A 14,178-nucleotide genomic window follows, 5' to 3' on the forward strand; every position below is an offset into this window, starting at 1 on the left:
GAGACTTCAAAGGCAAGCACCCAACCCAACCCAACCCAACCCTTGCACAAAGTGCTATCTGTTCATATTCTCTCCCTCCCTCCCTCCATGTGTGTGTATGTGTGTGTATATGTATGTGTCTGTGTGTATACGCACACACACACACACACACAATTGGTCACTGCACACAGAGGTCCAAAGCAAGGATTGAAGCAGAGGAACAACCAGGGGCTTGTAATGAAGTGTTGCACCTGAGGCAGGGGTGGGATTGTACCAGTTCGCACCTATTCACTAGAACCAGTTGTTAACATTCTAAGCAGTTTGGAGAACCGGTTGTTAGAAGAAATTACTGGCCTAATCCTGTAAGGAAGGAAACATTCTGGTGTTGCTTACAGAAACTTCCTCTCCATTAACCCTTATTACATTCTTGGCAGGACTAGACTTCCTGTCTCAGGAACCTCTCTGGAGTTTTTTTTCCCTCCTTTGCTGGTCCTTTGCTTGTGTGGAGTGACCATTCAAAGTTACAGTGGCATTGAAAAAAGTGACTTATGACCATTTTTCACACGACTGTTGCAGCATCCCACAGTCATGTGAGGCCAGGCGAGGAGATGCGTGCCTCGATGTGAGTGATGTTGAGTTGGCCACACGCAGCCAGTCACATGACCAAGCCACGCCCACCAACTAAGCCATGCCCACAGAACCGGTTGTTAAAAAAATTGAATCCCACCCCTGACCGTGAACCACACAAACTACTGCAAAATTACCGCAAAATTACATGTTACAGAATGACGTTTTGCTGGGAAACAATCCATGGCCTTCCACTGAACCAGAGTTTAAGGCTGACTCTCTTGTCAGGTGTCTAGCACATGGGTTTTCATGGTCAGCCATTATAATGCCCTTGGCTCGGCCTTCCACCTGGAGCCCAGAGGCAGGTTCTCCCCTGCCGTTTTGCCCTCCAGTGCAAAATCCCAACAACATTTAAGGAGGAGAAAGGGCGACATCCCTGCAGTTTTGGGAGAATAGTTTCTATCCTGTGCTTTGCTAGGGTCGAGGGTTGCTGGGAGGGACATTTTCCTTTTGAGAGCACAGGAATCACTAAGAAAAAGATTTCTCAGTTCATCTTATTGTAAAAATGGAGGTAAATGATTCCATAAAAATGAATTTAGTTGGCTTGCTTAGATTTATTTTGAGCGGATGATGAACAAAATTAAAATCAACTAAAAGCAGCTCCAGCCAAGAATATAAAAATTAAAATATGTAGCAGCTGAGGAAGGTGTCAAACACAGCCAGAAGGCAGGCAGGCTCCTTCACACAACTGGACTCCCATGTCCAGATGCAAAATGTGCTTTGCTTGTCTATTGTTAAAATATTTCTTGCTGGGTTCTAGGCAAAATTTGGAAGGGAAATACTCTTGTGTACCGTATCCTGGGCAGATTTCCCAATAATAATATTCAAAAATTGAACATTTTTAAACAAATATGCTCTTTTTGCCAAGAGCTCAGAACTGTTCTTTCTGTTTATCTGTTGCAACATCCTTTAGGTTAGGTCAGGCATGAGAAAATGAATTTGCCCAACAATGTACGTATAGGCTAGGTTAAGGCAGGTTCCTGTGGACAAGTTCAGTTAAGCACCAGAATGGGGAATAGGATGGGCAAAATGCCAGCACTTTTGAAAGAAGTCAGCATGTCAAGAACCGCACACATTTAATAACTCAGTTGTTGCAGGACGAGGCTTCTGGATTTTCATTCTGCTGATCCCTAAAGAGCTCAGGCAGCACATCTGTTTCTCTCCCCCCAGCCTTTCCCCGTTTTCACAGTTTGCTGTGTGTGTGTAAGAATGTGTCCCAAGTGGGAGGGGGCTGGTCCCAAACCAATGCCAAGACCAACATTTGGGCGTTTGCAGAAGGCACATGTATCCTTAATGCAGGTCTAGAGACATAGCGTTGCTGCAGTACCTGAAACGGTGTTTGTTCCATCTAGGTCAAGAGCCTTCAAACGTGGGCAACTTTAAGACTTGTGGACTTCAACTCCCAGAATTCTTGAGCTAACATGACTGGAGGAGGGATTCTGGGAGTTGAAGTCCACAAGTCTTAAAGTTGGCAAGTTTGGGGACCCCCGATCTAGGTCAACATGAGCAATATGTCTCTAGCAATACAATTCCAAGGTTGGATTGTGCAGAGCAGCCTCTGGTGGATATTTGTGCAATTCAGGGCAAACGAGGAATCGGGCATCCAAAACCTGGTAGACCCCAGAGTTACCTTAGGTCAGGGGTCGCCAACCTTTTGGGCCTCAGGGACCACCAAACTCATAATTTTAAATCCCGGGGACCACCAATATGAATTTTGACTGGTGGTGGCTTGCTGACGTTGGAGAGAGGGAGGAGAGAGAAAGAGATCTGATCTAACCTCTCTCTCCCTCTCTCATACACACAAACACACAGAGGCAGGGGTGAGATTCAAATTTCTTAACAACCAGTTCTTGGGCATGACCTAATTTGTGGGTGTGGCTTGATGGTCGTGTGACTGGCTGGGCATGCCGTGTATGTAAATAATATAATGTGTAAATATTGAATTTTTTATTTAAAAAAGTAACTTTTACCCAAAAGCAGGCAGGCAGATTGAGTTGCTCACAGAATCACAGATTCATTCAGAGATCGGTCTGTCTGCTATCAGCTACCTGAGTCTGCACTGAATAATAGAAAGTTCAGTCCTAAGGAAGGTTTGGCTCTGCTTAAAAGCAGAGCCAAAGATCTAAAGATCTAGAAAGCACCATCAGTCAAATCCAATGATTTCCTGATTCCTAGCTAATCTAAATCTCTTGGCACAGCTGATAGTCAGAACAGCTGATGGTCGGGAAAAAAAAAGGAAAAATAACAACTTAGCAGGCAAGTTTGCCAGGTAAGGAGTGAATGGGTGGGGAGGGTTCCTGCAGGCCATGTGGACAGTGCAGCCTTGTGTTCTCGCACAGCCTGGATTAATTGCTTTGGGGGGGTGCACTGGGGTGACATTTCTCTGCAGACCACCAAAATTTTCTCACGAACCCCCAGTGGGCCACGGCCCATTAGTTGGCGGCCACTGCCTTAGATGATACACACACTTTAAAACAATTTGAAATACAAAGTCAGTGCCTGAAATGCTACTCTTCTGCAGGAAGCCATCTAACCACCACTGGCGACTCTCCTCAGTCTCTGCCTTGCCCCAGGGCTGTGTATTCCGGGAGTGAGAATGAGCCAGTGGGGCACCAACAGTGTTGAACATCAGCTGCTGAATCCTCCTGGGTGGTTGGAAGCCCAGATCAACCCAAAGACTTTGGAATGGGAGCAGTGCTGAGGGTGGACAGTCGAGATGAGACCATCAGCTTTCCTACAATGGACACATTCAGGGGTGGGCCAATTTCTGCCAGAATTCTAACAAGACACCTCAGAGAAATCAGTCAGGCTGTGTGGGGGCACCGAGATAAAAGCCTCAAGTGCAGAGGGAGGGGAGATCACTGGCAGAGTCACTTTCAGGTTGTTGGTTAAAACTGTCACAGGGGGCTTCGAGAGCAGTTGGTGTTGGCACAGCCGGGAGCAGAAAGGGCTGTTTCTTTGGATAAAACCTTGTTTAGGGCAGGGGTTGCCAACCTTCTGAACCTCAGGGACCACCAATTGTAAATCCCGTTGACCACTAATATGAATTTTGACTGGCAGGTGGCTTGCTGACGTTGGTGGGAAAGTCAGTCCCCTATTCCAGAGCTGCCAGAGTCACAGGACTGGCCCTTTGGTCATCCCGGAGCAGCTGCTCCTCCACTTGGGTGCACCGGCCTACCATGGACTGGAGCAGCTGCCCGGGATGACCAAAGGGCCAGTCCTGTGACTCCGGCAGCTCTGGAATAGGGGACCGACTTTCCCACCAATCTCAGCAAGCCACCCGGGCAGATTTCCCTCCCCCGCCATTGGTCCTACCTTCCAGTTCCAGCTCGCATGGCTCTACTCAAGGTAAGGTTTGCACTTGGCCGAAGAGTGGGGGCGAGTGGGTGGGCGGGCCATGTGGGCAGTGCAGCCTTGTGTTCCTGCACAACCTGGATTAATTGCTTTTTTGGGGGGGGGGGCATTTCTCTGCGGACCACCAACATTTTTCTCACAGACTACCAGTGCTTGCCCTGGGATGAGGATACCTGACCATCTGGCAAGGACGTGGCTACATGGCGTCCCCTCCCCCGAGATGGGATTCTCTCCTTCAGTTGGCCCAAGCCATGCCAAACAGGAGGGGCTATCCTTTTGATCAGCCAAGGCTCTGGCGGCATTGCCCCAGTCTTGAAATGTAGGGCCTTTCCTTTTGGGCTGGGGGAAAAGAGTCTGGCTCCCCCTCCCTTCATGCCGTCCCTTCTCACATCTTTTAGGACTATGGGGAGGGGAACTGAGAGTTCTCCCTTCTTCCCACAGGGCAAGAAAAGTAACAAGGAGACTGGTGGGTGGGGGAAACAGTCTTGGCGCGAAGGAATGTCTGCCTGGCCTTGGGACAGGAAGGAAGGAAGGAAGATTGGTCATTCTGAGAAAGAAACTCAAAATAATCCTACCTTGAGTTTTCTTATTATAAGGTGGGGCTGGGAGAAACTTGAGCAGGCTTTCCCGCCATGTTTCTTGATCTTACCCACTTCCAAAAGTTGCCCCTTCTGGGATCATGGTGGGATTCAACTGGTTGCTAACTTTCTGAGCAGTTTGGTAAACTGGTTGTTGGAAGAAATCATTAGGGCAGAGAACCAGTTGTTAAATTATGTGAATCCCACCCCTGCAGAAGCCCTGGTGTGCTTCCGTCAGCCAGGGTCTCTTTCCATCGGCTCCGGGGGCTGGAAAGCAACACCTTCCAAAGCAAAACTCACCTGTCCCAGGTTGACTCAAGGTTCACCCCTTCTGAGCACAGGTAGTTCTTGACTGACGGCCCAATTGGGACCAGAATTTCTGTTGCTAAGCAAGGTGGCTAAGTTGCACCCAACTCAACCTTTTTCGCTAGCATGGCTAAATGACTCATTGCAGTTGTTAAGTGGATCATGTGGTTATTAAGTGAATCCAGCTTCCAACATTGACTTGGCTGGTCCAAAGCCATCTGGGAAGGTCACAGATAATGATCACATAACCATCGTCATCAATACAAGCGAGTTGCCAGGTGCCTGGATTTTGATCACATGACCAAGGAGATGCGGTGATAGTTATAAGTGACCAGCCATGAGCAGCTATTTTCAGTGCCGCCGTTACCTTGGAACGGTCACTAAACTAATGCTTGTAAGTCAAGGACCACCTGAAAACTGGAGGGCCTTGCATGGATGCAGCCAATGGATTCCCCATTTTCACCAGGTCTGCATCTGCTGGGCAAGTTCCCATTCCTGGGTCACTCTGGAGAGCTATCTTTGGGCCTTGGATGGACGGGCACACACACGCACACACACAAACCTTTAGCACAGGGGTCTCCAACCTTGGCCACTTTAAGACTGGTGGACTTCAACTCCCAGAGTTCCTCAGCCAGCCTTTTTTTCAACTTCTCAATCACCTTTGCTGGCTGAGGAACTCTGGGAGTTGAAGTCCACAAGTCTTAAAGTAGCCAAGGTTGGAGACCCCTGCTTTAGCACAAAAAGCTGGCTTGGCTTTGTGGCAGAAATGCCTCCATGAGCTACCCCACCCCCTCAATTTTCCACAAGGTTGAAAGAAAGATGCCGGCCTTTATAGGTTGGTCAAATCCTAGTTTGCTTCTGGAGGCGCTTTGATGCTGGGGCTGCTTCTTCACGTCACACCGGGGAGGAGGGGGGCCTGGAGAAATGACCCAGAGGCCTTTCCTCTTTGTCTGCATCCTTGAAATTTTAAAGCACAAAGCCGAAAACATGATTTGCTGCCTGGGAGATGCCTTCCTCGGCCACTTCTTGTTGTGGTTACTGGCAGCAGGTGCGGATAGCTGAGGAGAGCAAGGACTCAGATGAGGGGCCAGGACCATTAGGGAGTGGACTGCTGCCTTCAGAGACTGTGGGGGCTGGCAGCAGCGATGAGGAGGTTCCCAAGGAGCCTGTGCCAAGTGCATGCGCACGCAGGGCTACGTGCAGAAAAGAGCAGCTGCAGCAGCACGGACGACTCGGGAGCGGTTGCAAGGTAATGGCCCCTCCCTCAAGAGGATAAAAGCCAGCTGTAAATCAGATGTTCTTTGCAGGAAGCAAAAACGTTTTGAAACTCCAGCCTCGTGGACATTGCAGTATCTTAAGTTGGTATTTGAAGACTCTTGTGTTGTGAAATATTACTTAGCTGTGATTCTTGGCAGCCTCGCACAATTTTGGCAAGGCTTGTGTGTTTATCAAAATCAATTAGTTTGCAACAGCCTTTTAACCGGGGATTCGTAAGAATCAGTAAAAGGTTTCTGTTCCCTTTGGTTCATGTTTGTTTTCTTGGAAAAGGGTTTGGGTCAGAACACGTCTCCTCTTGAGGCAACTAGTAGCTTTTTTTATTGTTTGTGGGTGTTCAAACGCTGCACCAGGAGGCATCCCGAGCCTCAGGACTCTTCAGGGACCGGCTCCTTAGTGCCAGGGCTCAAGGTAGTGAGAGCGGCTGAAAGGAAGAAGGACACATGTTTGCTCAGGTCTGCTAGGGCTCCTTCAGGATCCCTCCCCATGGGTCCCTCCTGTCATGCCCATGCTGGAGTCTGACTCTGAGGGAGAGATTGAGCAACTGACAGGGCATGGGAATGTGGCTGTGGAAGAAACGGGGGAAGGTCTCAGTCCAACTGGGCATTCAGAGGAAGACCCAGGGCCACCCCCTCTTCATCCTAGGGCATGCAGGGAGGAACAGAGAAGGGAGCAACGTGGCTTACGGGAGAGGAAAAGGCCCTGATCCCTTTCATTAGTTGCAGCTGGGAGAACAGGATATAAGTGGGGCATTTTAAATAGCTCTTTGCTGGAAGCAAAGCGTGCTTTATCTTGGTCGAGGCTTATCTGGGTTTTGGTGTCTTCCCAACTGTGGTTGCTGGGTTATCTTGTGAAAGTCTGCAATTTATCATCCTGGCCTGCCATGTTAATGACTCCAGTGTTGGCAGTCCTGCAAAGTTGGGTTTTTTTATTTCTAATTATTTTTACTTTTGGTTTGGACTGCATTTACTCTCTTCATAGACTGTTTTTTTAGAAGAGTTTGATATCAAGTCAAGGATAATTGGACATTGGGGCCCAAGTTGGAGGCATTAAAAGGAATTTATTCTACTCTTGTGACTGTGTTATTTTTGTGTCACACCCCGAGTCATCACACACCCTCATTGGCTGCTCTGGGATCACTGCAGAAGAGATTTGCCCCAGAGAGCAATGACCGGAAAGCAGCAGCTTCTCCGTGTCTGACATTCCCCCGGGCAGGCAGACTGCTGGGGATGGCAGAGTCATTGGAACGGCCCTGGAGGGTGAGATTTCTCCACAGCAGCCCAGACTGCAAGCCTGACATTTCAGAAGTTGTGGCTGCTCCATCCCCTGTCTGGAATGGGATGGGGTCTCCTTCCTGAGCAGGGGGCTGGACTAGAAGACCTCCAAGGTCCCTTCCAGCTCTGAATATTCTATTCAGTCCTGCTTGGTTCAGGTCATCCAAGGCCGGTTGGACCTTCTACTGTAGCATCTTCAAAAGAGCCTTTTGCAAAATTGGTACCTCCTCCCACAGACCATGATCCTATTGCGTTTGGCATTGCCAATAGTTTTGCCCTCGGCTAACAGAATTCTTGCAACCAGCCAGCCACTTGGCCCCTCTAAGAGCCCCTTCCACCTGGGGCTGTGGAGAGAGCAGAGTTCTCCACCCCCCTCCCCGGCACCACTTTTGGTCCCCGAAGAATCAGGTACCTGAAGGCTGTTCCAAAACTCCTGTAGGTGTTCCTGTAGGCGAAGAGCAGAACATCGCAGTGAATTGCTGGGAAGCCGTGGGAGGAGCGATGAGCCCCAGGCAAGGGGCAGTGCAGAGTACTTACACAGTGTTGTAAGGAAGAGGCTTTGGTCCGTATCGATCCAGGCTGGGATTCTGATTGAGGCAATACTAGCATGGAAAAAAGGAAGGTGCCTTATGTTAAAACCCAGGACGTCCGTGCTTCTCGCCTTCCTGTGAAGCCCCCACCTTTTCTTGCCCTCAGGCAGGGTACCTGGCCCTCCCTACACTTGCTCTCCACCCGCCACAGAGGGAGGGGGTCAGGGGAGGGCTCTCCCGGGTGCAGGAGTCTTGCAAGGCAGCTCAGCAGGCAGGTTTGGCCATCAGCCTTCGGGTCAGGACTTGGGATGCTCCCTTGTCAAATAACAGGGGGCCTTTTCGGCTGTGAGACCCCTGGGTTTCTCTGAGATTCTGGACACACTGAAGCATCTGAACTTTGCTCCGAAGGGATTAAAGTTTAATTATTAAGCCATCATTGCTGTGGTTTCGGTTTCACTTAGGACATGGTGCAAATTGTGCTGAGAACCCAGAATCCAACTGTTCTTGAGCAGGTGTGTTTGTACTTTTTTCATTTTAAAAAACCCTTTTGTTTTTCTCCAAAATCTGCAGAATTACCAGAACAGTTTTTCTGCCCCCAAATTTTAGTAGGTATATTTTAATAGCTGCATTAAGTTATGTTTAGTGAGTTGGTGTTTTGATCAGGGACTTCTCATTTACAGAGTTTTTTTTAAAATGTGTGAAGCATTATACTTTTCTGCCACAAATTAATAGTATAGTCTCGGTCTCTTCTGATAGAGAGTAACTTGAAAAATGTAAGCTTAATTAAAAAATAAAAATGTCCCATCATAACATCAGGATCTAAATGTTGGGAGTCATATCCATATGGCGGTCTTGGCAATTCTAACAGAGCCCTTTCCTGGCCAACAAAACAAAGCGAGACGAGCGGAAACAATTGCATGGCTATCACCACCGTTCTTAAGGAGTTGAGGATCCCATAGTTGGATTGAAACCCCAAAACTCCTTTTTCCAGAGTTCCCCCAAACCACTTTGTGATAACGCCTTAATTGCAATCAAGTTGGATTCTCCGGGCAGAGGTGCCCTTTGCCCTTTAAAAATGTCTTTTGAGCCCCCCCCCCCCATAATATTGCCTCCCCTGCGCCCCTAGGAGAACCTCTTGCTTACCCTCCAGGTTTGAGTGACGTCTGGTTTCAAGTATCTGACGGCATAACAGCTGAAGCCAAGAACTGAGGAAGACAAGAAGAGGAGAGGAGAGGAGAGGAAAAAGGAAGGAAAGGAAAAAGATTGACATAGGAGAATATCTGTAGCTCAGGGTTGAAATGAGGCTCCCTGGTTCGCTCGGAGCTTGGTTGTTTCCTTGCAGACGTTTCATTAGGCGAACTAGGTAACATCCTCAGTGCCAGTGGTGGGCAGTGTTGGCACTCCCGGCTCAGGCAAGTAGCCAGAAAGGTGCCCTTGATGGGGAACCTGGGCTGAGCCCAGCTACGCTCCCCTCTGGCTCAGAAGGGCAGGGGCCTCTCTCCGCCAGGCGCCCGTCCTTCAAGAGTTCAGCTGGCTCTGGCAGCAGGGCTGGGGCTGCCGGTGAGGCTGTCTGGAGTCCCCTTTGTGCCCACCAACGCCGGTCCTGCTAAGAAGAGCTGGAGGGTGGGGGTGGATTCAGCAGGTTCTGCCCGGTTCTGGAGAACCAGTAGCAGATATTTTGCATAGTTTGGAGAACTGGCCAATCCCACCTCTGACTGGCCCCGCCAACCCCATCTCTTCTCTGCCTCCCATTGAGTCCCAGCTGATTGGCTGGGTGTCCTTTGGTTGCCCTGCACAGGAGAACGGAGCTGGAAAGCAGGTTAGTGGGGGGGAGGGGATTTTGCAGTATATCCTTCCCCTGCCACGCCCACCAAGTCACGCCCACAGGACACCACGCCCACCACGCCACACCCGCAGCTGATTGGCTGGCTCTTCTTTGGTTGCCCTGCATAGGAGAAGGGAGCTGGAAAGCAGGTTAGTGGGGGGGAGTGGATTTTGCAATATATCCTTCCCCTGCCACGCCCACCAGGCCTCGCCCACCGACCGCTGGTGAAAGTGTTTGAATCCCCCCAGCGGGTAGGAGGGAAGCCGAGCTGGGCATCCAGGGGGGCGGGCGCTTCCATCTGCCCCGCAAGGAGGCGCCCCCCACCCCGCCCCCCGCCTTGAGTCCCCCGAAGGGACCTTCCGCCAGGTCCTCGCCGCTCCTGCTCGGGCAACAGCGGCGGACTTGGCGCCCTCGAGCCCCCGCGGACTGGCCGCAGCACCGCCGAGCGCGCCCCCCGGCCGGACGTCCGGCAGGTCCCCGGGGCGAAGGGCTTCCCGCCGGCCGCCTACCTTTGCCCTGGAGGTTGAGCAGCGGCATCTCGCCGGCGGCGGAGACGAAGCGGGACCAGTCCTGCATGGCGCGCGTGTAGCTGGGCCACTCCTCCGGGCTGGTGCTGGGCGGCAGCGGCGCCAGCTTCCCCGCGCGGGACCGGCCGGCCAGCGAGCGGCGCACCAGCTCCGCCATGCCCTGCAAGGAAGCGGGGCGGCTGCAGCGGCGCTCGCGGGGGGCTTCCCCGGCAGGCTCCTCGGGAGACCCGAAGCGACCCCGAGCGGCCTCGCCCGGGGCCTCTCCGGCCAGCTGGCGTCGGGTCCCCCGCTGAACGGCCGGCCGGCCGGGACCTGCTTCTCCCCCGCCCCGCGACTCACCTTGGAGGGGAGGGGGCTGCTGGGCACTCCGCCCACGGTGAAGGTCGCCCTTCGGAAATCCTCTGCGGAAGAGACGGGCAGAGAAGTTGGGGGCGGGGGGCTGGGTCCCTACAGCAGGGCTGCCCAACCTTGGCAAGTTGAAACCTGGCGGACTTCAACTCCCAGAATTCCCCAGACAGCTTTGCTTTCTGGGAGTTGAAGAAAGCGGCCAAGGTTGGAGACCCCTGCCCTCCAGATCCCCGGCTGTGTCCCAGAAGGGGCCCTTTTAGGCCTGGAAGATTTAGAGAACCCCCCCCCCAAAACAAAAACCCACAGAGGAGGGGGGCACAAACTAAACTTTTAAGATTTGCCCCTCCCCCCTTTTAAGAAGGTCCCTCAAAACATTTGGGACAGGGGTCTGCAGGCATGGCCCCTTTAAGCCTGGAGGGCTTCAACTCCCAGCAAAGCTGGCTGGGGAATTCTGGGAGTTGAAGTCCGCCAGGCTTAAAGAAGCCAAGGTTGGAGACCCCTGATTTGGGAGACCCGGTCTAGTTGGGGTGCTGGGGCAAGAGCCCAACTTCTGCCTGGGGTCTTGGAATGCAGGCCGCCATTGCTAGCGTTGGGACGGCACTGCAAGGAAGAGGAACAACTGAGAAGGGGGTGCAATGCATCCCTGCCCTGGTTCTGCTCCCAGATACCTTTGGAGCAGGTGGTGCTGGTCCTGCAGTGCTGGTCAGTGAGCCTGTTGACCACGGTGTCCATGTCCATGCGCCTCAGCGTTGGCAGGCACGGGTGGTAGAGCTGCTCCTTCACTCCAGCTAACAGGCTCTTCTTGGGCTCCAGCGGAATGAGGACTGCGGGGGCTGCATAGACGGGGCTGGCATCTGGCGGCCAGGGGACCAAGTCCAGAGCTTGGGCCATTGCTGCAAATCCGCCCAGCCCAAAAGAGAGGAGAGGAGAGGAGAGGAGAGAGAGTTACATTTCTGACATCCGTCAGGCCTTTCCTTCTCCATTGGACTGCCACATCACTTAGGAAGATCCTGTTCTGACCCAAACCTTGTTCCCAGGAAACAGACATGAAACAGGTAAGAGCAAAACCTTTTAATGATTCTTGATGAATTTCGTTCCTTCCCGGTTAAATGGCCGTTTCAAACTAATTGTCTCTGATAAGAATGAACCTTGCCAAGGTGGTGCAAGGCTGCCAAGAACTCCAGATAAAGTTACTAAAAATATTTCAAATTCAAAGACTCTCCAAACACCAACCAAGATATTCCAAACATCCACAAGGCTTGAGTGCAAAAATGTCTTTGCTTCCTGCAAAGAACTCCGGTTTCTCAGCTGGCTTTTATCTCTTAAGGGAGGGGCCATTACCTTGCAGCCTTACTCCCGAGTCGCCCATGCTGCTGCAGCTGCTCTTTCCTTCGAGCAGCCCTGCGCACACGCCCACTGGGCACAGGCTCCTTGGGGGCCTCTTCATCACTGCTGCCAGCGTGCACCATCTCTGAAGGCAGCACCCCACTCCCTGATGGTCCTGGCCCCATCCCTGCACCACACACAGGCCGCTCGTCTGAGTCCTCGCTCTCTGAGACCTCAGCCGTCCACACCTGCTGCCGGTGAACCACAACAGATCCAATGTTAAACGTCCAAGAAAAATTATCCTTGTTGAAGCAGCCCCGTTCTGTGGAATAGGGGTGTCAAAACTCGATTTCTTTGAGGGCTGCATCAGGGTTGTATTTGGCCTTGGGGGGACCAGGGCCACACTGGACAGGGCCAGCTCACTTGCACTGGCACCTGGGGTGCCCTGGGTGCCCTGCTGGCGAAAATGAGCCCCCGAGCTCTGTTTTCGGTTGCAACGGCCTCCTGCAACTTTCTTCCAGTGAAAACGGAGCTCGGGAGGGTCAGCAACCCCGGCCAGTCCTTCCCCATTTCCAGGGCGGCCCTGCAGGCCAGATCTAAGCATCCCATGAGCTGGATCCAGCCTGCAGACCTGGAGTTTGACCACCTCTGCTCTGGTTCCGGCCCATTGGCCCACTCCCCTCCCCCAGCTTCCCCGACAGAGCTGGGAAGGTTGTTCCTCCAGGGAGGGGCAGGGTGCCAGTCCTCACGACCAGAGGCTTGCACCGCCTGCAACTTTAGCGATTGGCAGGCTGCGGAAGACTGTTTCCTGCTGTGATCCTGCTGGGCTCTAGCTGGTAGTTCTCAGCTGGTTGCTCAGGCCTTTCCCTCCTTGCCTCAGTGCAATAACGCTGGGAGGAGGAAGAGGAGGAGGAATGTGCTGCTGCACTTGGGGGAAAGGTTACAAGGAGTAGTATTTTATTTTTATTTTTTTGCACCCTGGGGAAGTTTTCTGCACATTTATCAAGTGATAATCAAGGTTGCCTGTACCATTTAGCTGGTCCAGGACCTGGGAATAGTTGGTGTGGGTTGGGAATATGCAGTAGACACTACTCTGCTTTTAGTGAATGCATCCAGTCCTAATTAGTTTAAGCTGCTGTCAGTTCTAATATCCATCAATCGATCTTAAAGTTGCATGGGAGGATCCACGTTCTCCCAACGTCTCAGAAGAGGACCTTCTGCCTGTGAAAGTAGGCGGATAGCTGAGGACGCAGCGCCTTCCACTCCTGCAGCACGTAACACGGCCAGGACCACTGCGTGACTCGGGAGACAGGGCACCCACTGAGCAAACTTCCAGGCTCCAGCCACCAAGACATGCTGGAACTGCCATGGTGGTTGGCTTTGTTAGCTGAGAACTGCTCTCATGTCTGGAGAGCATCAGGTGAAAAAGCTACTAGTGGTCAAGGCTCCTTCAGAGATCATGCTAAGCCATGATTTAAGGTAGCCACGTAAACCGAAACAAGAGCCTCCGCTTCTTTTTCCCCTCCCTTCTGCTGTGCACCAGAGATCATAAATACGCCATAAACTAGAATAGAAAATAGAATTAAAATGACTGCGGCAAAAGAAAGCAAAGGCCGTAGCAATAGTGATAGGTGCCTTGACTGCAATCCCAAAACAACTGGAGTCGGCATTGACAAATTCACCATCAATCAATTGCAAAAGGCAGCTTTACTCGGAATGCCTTACATCCTGTGGCAATATCTGTAACCTGCACATCTGCCTATCCCAGGTCCTTGACAAATACAATAAGCTAAGGGCTGAGTCTATGAGCAACAACAACAGCAACAATAATAATAATGCAGTAATGTTAAGAGAATTGCTTTCAATATATTGTTACTATTATTAGACATTTAGAATGATCCCGGCCTTCTTTTTTCCATTGGCAGGGAAGCTGCTTACCCAAATCTTTTGACAGTCACTGCACAGCGTAAAGGAGGGCAGGAAGGACCAGGCAGGCCGGACAGTTAGGAAGATGCAGAGAGGGGCGCTACGAAGGGCCCAATGACTTGGGTTGGTGATGCCAAGCAAGATCCTCTCCAGGTGTGGGCCCAACTTGTGGAGAAGAAGGAGAGTCCTGAGGTGTCCCTCAAGCTCTCACATGCTGGGAGCCAGGTCTACCTTCTGGGCTCTGCCCCCTCACTCTCCATGGCAACCTCAGGGAGACGGGAATTGTTGGCCAAGAGGGCCAGG

General features: G+C 51.7%; 1 protein-coding gene across 1 annotated transcript; it reads right to left on the minus strand.

Moving 5' to 3' along the window:
- Nucleotides 1-5,652: 5,652 nt before the first annotated feature.
- SPMIP8 (sperm microtubule inner protein 8) lies at nt 5,653-11,514 on the minus strand. Its single transcript, XM_026714443.2, has 7 exons — nt 11,292-11,514; nt 10,615-10,676; nt 10,258-10,435; nt 9,067-9,128; nt 7,931-7,995; nt 7,806-7,838; nt 5,653-6,543 (listed from the first exon to the last, which is right to left on the minus strand). Exons 1-7 carry the CDS (start codon nt 11,512-11,514, stop codon nt 6,513-6,515), a joined length of 654 nt encoding a protein of 217 aa, XP_026570228.1. The 3' UTR covers nt 5,653-6,512.
- Nucleotides 11,515-14,178: the final 2,664 nt, after the last annotated feature.

This window comes from Pseudonaja textilis, chromosome 11 (genome assembly GCF_049901715.1).
Source record: "Pseudonaja textilis isolate UNSWEBS1 chromosome 11, rPseTex1.2, whole genome shotgun sequence".
NCBI lineage: Eukaryota > Metazoa > Chordata > Lepidosauria > Squamata > Elapidae > Pseudonaja > Pseudonaja textilis.

Coding starts and splice junctions, on each gene's coding strand:
- SPMIP8 (XM_026714443.2), bottom strand. CDS start 11,514: ATGGCCCAAGCTCTGGACTTGGTCCCCTGGCCGCCAGATGCCAGCCCC. Junction 10,677..11,291: donor CAGCACCACCTGCTCCAAAG/GTATCTGGGAGC, acceptor TCTCTTCCGCAG/AGGATTTCCGAAGGGCGACC. Junction 6,544..7,805: donor AGTTTTGGAACAGCCTTCAG/GTACCTGATTCT, acceptor TCTTCCTTTCAG/CCGCTCTCACTACCTTGAGC.